Source organism: Carassius gibelio, chromosome A7, assembly GCF_023724105.1.
Source record: "Carassius gibelio isolate Cgi1373 ecotype wild population from Czech Republic chromosome A7, carGib1.2-hapl.c, whole genome shotgun sequence".
NCBI classification, from domain to species: Eukaryota; Metazoa; Chordata; class Actinopteri; order Cypriniformes; family Cyprinidae; genus Carassius; species Carassius gibelio.
Window position 1 is genome coordinate 28603992 of NC_068377.1, and position 6546 is coordinate 28610537.

At 34.0% G+C, this 6546-nt stretch overlaps 1 protein-coding gene across 1 annotated transcript; it reads right to left on the reverse strand.

Moving 5' to 3' along the window:
• Positions 1 to 2822: 2822 nt before the first annotated feature.
• LOC128017074 (uncharacterized) lies at positions 2823 to 5915 on the reverse strand. Its single transcript, XM_052602215.1, has 5 exons — positions 5698 to 5915; positions 4230 to 4595; positions 4015 to 4147; positions 3810 to 3858; positions 2823 to 3303 (listed from the first exon to the last, which is right to left on the reverse strand). The coding sequence occupies exons 1-5, from the start codon at positions 5747 to 5749 to the stop codon at positions 3124 to 3126; spliced, it is 780 nt and encodes a 259-aa protein (XP_052458175.1). The 5' UTR covers positions 5750 to 5915; the 3' UTR covers positions 2823 to 3123.
• Positions 5916 to 6546: the final 631 nt, after the last annotated feature.

Genomic DNA, 6546 nt, shown 5'->3' on the forward strand with positions numbered 1-6546 from the left:
AATGGAGTGCGATTTTTCAGCTCTCCCGCTGGAAAACCGCACCTTGATCTCAGGTCTCCGAGTTAACAAAGCGGCGTCACATAGCTTGGTTAGCAGCAGTAAGAAGGAAGAGAAGGATTGTCCCTTTGGTCTGATATATACACACGTATGTATGTGCATTTATATATATATATATATATATATATATATATATATATATATAAATATACAGAAATGTACGTTATATAAACAACTTTTTTTTGGATGTGATTAATCGATTTGACAGACTTAACGTTACATTAAATGTTACCTATGCATGAACCACATCTCCTGCATTATCAGTGTTATGCATATTGCATACCACCTGTTACAGTAATAAACGGCAAAATTGATCAATTCTGTATCTCTTTATTTGTGCATCATAACGCACTGAGGTTAATTTGTACAGTTTACAATAACGCATATTAAAAAGTAAAGGGGCTGTGTAACTCGCTCTTTGACGCGGAAAATGTGTAGGTTCTGCACCCATCCATTTGTAAATTGCAGGTGAGACTCAAAAGATTTATCATTTTTAAACTGATCAGAGGTGTACGCTCTGACACTACAAACAAGGTTAGAAAAGACATTGGTTACGAGCGGCAGCTCTTTAAGATCATCCGACCACTCTTTGTGTTCGTGCAGATTGAGTTCGTTGACTGTCTTTGATTTTTTTCTAAATACCGCATCTTTGCTTCCTTGTTGAGTTTTTCTTTATATGTAATCTTACACTTGATCTGTATTTCATGTCACTTTCACTTTTACTGATAAGCATGTCCTCAAAAATGGCCGCGACTACCCAGAATGCAATGCGCAGTGACGTCGTTTCCCAAGCTCTATATAAGCAAAGCATGGCTATAATAAATAACTTTTTTAAAAACTAAAACCAGAAGATTGTTCTGTTTGAGTCTGCAGGACTTACCGCGTGAGGTAACTTAACTTAAAGCTGCAGTAGGTTTTGACGCTCTAGCGGTTAATAAACAGAACTGCTTGTGTCTTGCGGAAGAACATCGTAGCCGGAACTACTTCTCTCTGTTTATGTCTATGAAGAATCTTAAAGGTACTGGGTTACTCCGCCGCGGTACCCCTTATTATAGGTGCACCCTAGTGGTTCAGGACAAGCTAAAAACACGGTTTGGAAAATGGATTCATGGTGTACTCGCTTATTATGTATATTTTTCTAGATTTTGAACACAAACAAAGTTACGGACCGCAGCTCTGATTGGTTGTTTCTTAACGGGGGCGATGGATTTCTGCAAATGGCAATAGGACCACTGGGAGGAGCCAGAGGAGCTTGATTTTTTCACAGATTATCTGTCTCATATTCTACTGTCAGGACATAATGACAGGTTTAACAAATATGTAAAAAAATATATTTTAAAAAAAGTTACCTACTGCAGCTTTAACTGCATCCACAGTTGTGTGATTTTGACACGGTCAGGATGTGACAAGTTTCCATCTCGGGAGAACGTGGACTTTAAACTCGTGCAGGCTTGTAATACTGTTCCACATGTCCAGCCTTTAAACAGATTTAACATCTTTCATTTGGCTAGCTAACAAGTAAAGTGGCAACTTTAATGTCAGTAATTATTCAAATATACTAGAGGGCACATGGATCTAGTCATGTTTCGAGAACATAAAAAAATAAAATAAAAAATAAAATAAACACACTTGCCTTCTATGAAATACGACACGAAGCCATTAACAAGGAGGCTTCCTTCTCAAAAACAGTATCGTAGCTCCACCAAGCGGTGGAAGGCGACATTGCAGTTTTGTTTGCAAACAGTGAGGACTTTCAGTTTATAATCCCACACTTCTGGCCTTTTACCCCACAGAATCGACAATCGCGACTTGAATAAATTTATAAAGTCCGAACTAGGATATATAAACTTGCATTTGCAATAAAAAAGTCAGAATTGTGAGATATAATAGGTAAATATTATGTAAAATGTTATAAGTTTAAATGGTATTTCATGCAGGTATTTCAACTTGGCTAATACAATATGTCCCCTATATGAATTTTATATATACTCATTGTTTAAATATTTTGCTTTAAAATAGCAGGTTTCATATGTCCTTTTAAATGTCTGCGTTAAGTTTTAAATGGCATCTTTGGCGACAGTATTTCCATGCCGATTCTGACATCAAAAGGCATAACAATGCATTTTTTTATTATTAGTCCCTTGATTTTACCCGTTTCCTTCCACTTGCTCCCGGTGTTTTTCCGCCACTTTGCGCATGCAGCTGCAAGTGACCTAACTGTGACGTATACTCGATGAAGAAAAAGCATTTAAAAACAGTTTATGCTAGCTAGATAACGGAAGTGAATATCATTTTCTTGTCTCATGCAATAGCTAAATATCGCTGAACATAAACGGTAAGATAACAGATTCACAGAAAGAAAAAAAAATATTTGTTTAGTGTTATTTCATTCTCTCTTTCTCTTGCCAAATTTGATAATGAAACGATTGAATAGAGCTACCATGCATAAAATGCATCAATTTATTTAAGCAAAACCTCATTTACTTTTAGATAATCACGATTTAATGAACAAGGAAATACTTGGAAATTATAATAAAAGCTAATAATAATAATTTATTCATAAAAAACTTTTATACAGCGCTTTACACTGGGGAGGAGGGAATCCTCATCCATCACCAGTGTGCAGCATCCACCTGGACGATGAATTGACAATATTCATAAAATAAACTTATTCTATTTCAACACATAGAAGTTATTCAAAATTATTTGAGATTTGGCCTTGAAAGATTCATGACAAAAGACTTGAGACTTGCATGTCTGTTAGATTTTCACATAAAAAGTTTATTTATAAGTTTATTCAGTGTTGCAAACATTTATCTTAACTTGAAAACGATTGAAATACGAATGCATTTCTTTTAATATTAATAATTCACTCTTTTCTTTACATAAAGTATTGCAATCTGCTTTAAGCTATTTTACATTACACAAAAATGACAAGATTCCTCTCAGGCGTGCTGGAAAGACTGGAAAGTATAAACTATTGAAATGCACTCATTCTGTTGTAACTGGCCTCAAAGGGCTGCCCTCCACATTTAGCATTTATAAGGGACTCTGTCCTAACATTTGTTAAACATGTCCTTGATCAGTCATGGTACCTTGTGTGCATGATTTGGGTTGGCCTTGGTAAGACTTCCACAGCCGGCCATAGAAAAGGTCTTTTTTGATCTTGGCATAAAGTTTTGAGGGGTCAAAGCCATCTGGAGAACTTTGAGAAGTTGGTACATCAACTGATTCTTCAGCAAATGTCTAAAATTAGGGATTTACATTTCAGGATTATTATAAAATATGCAATATGAACTATATATATATATATATATATATATATATATATATATATATATATATATATATATATATATATATATATATATATATATATAACAATGGTTTTATTATTGTTATTAAAATGTTAAAACAATTTCTACTGTCTGTTTCATAATGTTGCCGCAAACAAAGGTCATGCGAATTGATACTGTTGCACTCAAACTTTAACCACAACCACACACATTCTTTAGAAAATAACAGGAAACTGATACCTTAAATGCAATCACATGCTATATTAAAGCGTATTTGAGATTGAAAGGAAATGTCACAGTTAAAAATGCACTATACCACACTTCTAACACTTTTACATTGCAGCTTCCATTTCAGCTGTTACTGATGTTGATGCTCTTTGTAAATAGTCACACTTAGCATTCATAATTATAGAATGGTGTGGAATGAACCCTTCAAATTTGGATGGAAAGTCTTACCTCAGCCGGTACGTCTGCCAAGTATGTTCCTATTTCAAAGGACTTCCTCCTGCAAGGTCAAATTTCCCATGATTTTTCTCTTAGATTGTTTTGTAAATAAGTTTTAAAGTGTTTAATATACAGGTTTTTCCTTTGTTTTGGTCTTAAGTCTATAAGTATAGAAATATCTTGTTTTGTGTAAATATATGTAAGATGTGACCTCTACCTTCTACAGCTGTTTTTTCTGCATAAGTAGAATAGGATGGTCAGGATAAAAAGGGAAAGAATGGTTCCCATGATCATTGCACCCAAACGTCCAAATATTCCCAGCATTGGTTCTGGTTCCACATATGTAAAATCTAAAATTAAATACAAAAAAAAAAAATCAAGAATCTCAAAGGAACGGCAAGGTATGTATAGGACTACATGTGTAAGTTTTACCTTTTATCATAGGCTTGTTGATACTGACATCTTTCTTACTGATATCAGTGCACTGCTCAAGTTTACCCGAAGGAAATGTAATGAACGCACAACAGATTTGCACACTCTCATTTGATGCTACTTTAATGAGAAGGGATGATGATGGATGAGGAGTCTGTTTGTTCTGGATCTTCACTTTAGGTTTATACTTTTGCATTATGTAAATTCCAAAATGTGGGTGATACATGCCCAATTTGGTGCGATTCGGGCCTCTTAGCATCTCCCAATTGATTTGTGTCATATTTTCATCCCCTGAGAGGAGACAAGTAATGTTCTGGCCATATCCATCTCGACTGTGACTGATAGATACACCACTCTTTGATTTGCCTGTTAAAAAACACAAATGAAATAATTCACAGAGATATTACAAGGATCACTGAGACATAATCCAAAAAATTTAAATTTTGAATGCTTAGTAGAAAATTTGTCAAAAATTTGTTTTTTGTTACTGACAAAAAAAAAAATGTATCACCAGTAAATCTTTGTGAATATAAACTTGTTATTAACTGAAAATAATAAGGTACTGACTTCTTTAAACATCTGAAGTCATTATGAAACCTTTTGTTTTATATTTAGTCTCAGAGGTTGCCGCTATTTACTGCCCTCAAAGATGCTTTAGAGAGAGCAGTTTCTGACGCATGTTGAAACTACAGTTTAGTACAAGCTGTATTTAAGCACAAAAATTTAACACGCTATACAGTTGAAGAATAGTGAAGAAAATTTTCACAAACAAAAAAACAGTAAAATTACAAAGAAACAGTAAGTAATTGCACTGGAGCTAAATAAAAAAATACAAAACTGAAATAGTATTTTCTTGTAAAATATGCTCTAATATAATTACACGATTTATTTATAATTTACAAAAAAAGTTGTTTTGTACAGTGAATTGAAATTTGTTAATCTTTGACAAAAATAAATAAATAAATAAAATCTGTGCAAAATCAGTTGTCAGATCAGAATAAATCAAAATGAATCAATGAGAAAAAGTAAAAGTAAATTCTAAAAGTGAATCAGGATAAAAATAAAATGTGCAACAAAAGCAACCCATTAATGAAAAGGTATAATACTATGTTAAGTAATATCATAATGAAGAGACTGATCATTTGTTTATGTACAATGTTATCAGTGAAAGTGCAGTTAGTCAGACAGCCGTCAGCAGCGCATGTGAAGGCGTTGGTTTATGCTTTTGTGAGTTTGTTGCCAATCACTTTTTGGAAACTCTTTTGATACATGATGTCTTCATTTACCATAGAATCATTCTTGTCATCCCACATGAATTTAACTGTACTTTTTCCAAATTCATAAAAAATAGTTTTGCATTGTCTGCTCGAACTAATAACCACAGACTTTTTGGTTGTCCGTGCACCTTTTTTAAATGCACAACTATATAAAAATGTTTTTTTAGTTATTTCACACAATATGCACTTACCTGATTCCAGGAAGGTGATGATGAGAAGAGCACAAAGAAAGTCGCTGCTCATGGTTGTCGAGCTAAACCAACATAGGCTTTCTCTTCCGCTTGTTTCCTGGCCGTGTTTTTTTTTTTTTTTTTTCTGGTTTTGTTGTACTGAGTTAGCGTTAGACCTCTCTGCATATCAGTCTTACCATCAACTAATCTGAATGAGACATTTTCCTCTTCGTCTATCTTTTTTTTTTTTTTGCCAACTCAGACAGATCTTTGATGTCTCTAAGAAGGAAATGATGCTTGAACGTGGGAGAGTTTCCACCAAGCATGTCTTTTTTACCCAGAAATGTCTGTCACCTCAAGTTTAACAGTATTTATAAGTTTAACTAGTAAGGCTATGAGTGTATTATTTAAAAATGAATATGCAAAAACTATTGTAAGTTTTTATGCCTTGAGGAAATGGAATCATTTAATGGAAACTGCAAGAGCTTATTCCGAAAGGAGCTTTAATTGATAATGTAATGATGCCTTACTTCAACTGTAAGTGATATATTGCTGAGCCAGGAGGTTAAAGAATTTTACTACAAGGCGACAACTGAGATGACCAGACACGCACACACATTATCTTCAAGCTAGGGCTGCGTTGACATTCTAGAGCAGTGCTTGCCAACTATATTTTGTCTTACGATCCCCACAGCCCCATTTCTAAGACTGACAGTACCCCTACATTAACACCAAACCATAAAGAGGTTCCTTTTAATGTTAAATATAATTCAGTATTTTCATTTACTCTTGTGCTTTGCTGAAAATCCACTTTGATGTTCCAGGTCAAAATTAACTGGCCTTTTAAAATGTATTTGTAAATTTCTCATT

Bases quoted from the DNA above. Each gene is read 5' to 3' on its own strand.
- LOC128017074 (XM_052602215.1), bottom strand. From the start codon at position 5,749: ATGAGCAGCGACTTTCTTTGTGCTCTTCTCATCATCACCTTCCTGGAA. The intron at 3,859-4,014 runs GTAGAGGTCACA...TTGACCTTGCAG, and splicing joins AGAAAAAACAGCTGTAGAAG to GAGGAAGTCCTTTGAAATAG. The intron at 3,304-3,809 runs GTAAGACTTTCC...CCCTAATTTTAG, and splicing joins TGGCAGACGTACCGGCTGAG to ACATTTGCTGAAGAATCAGT.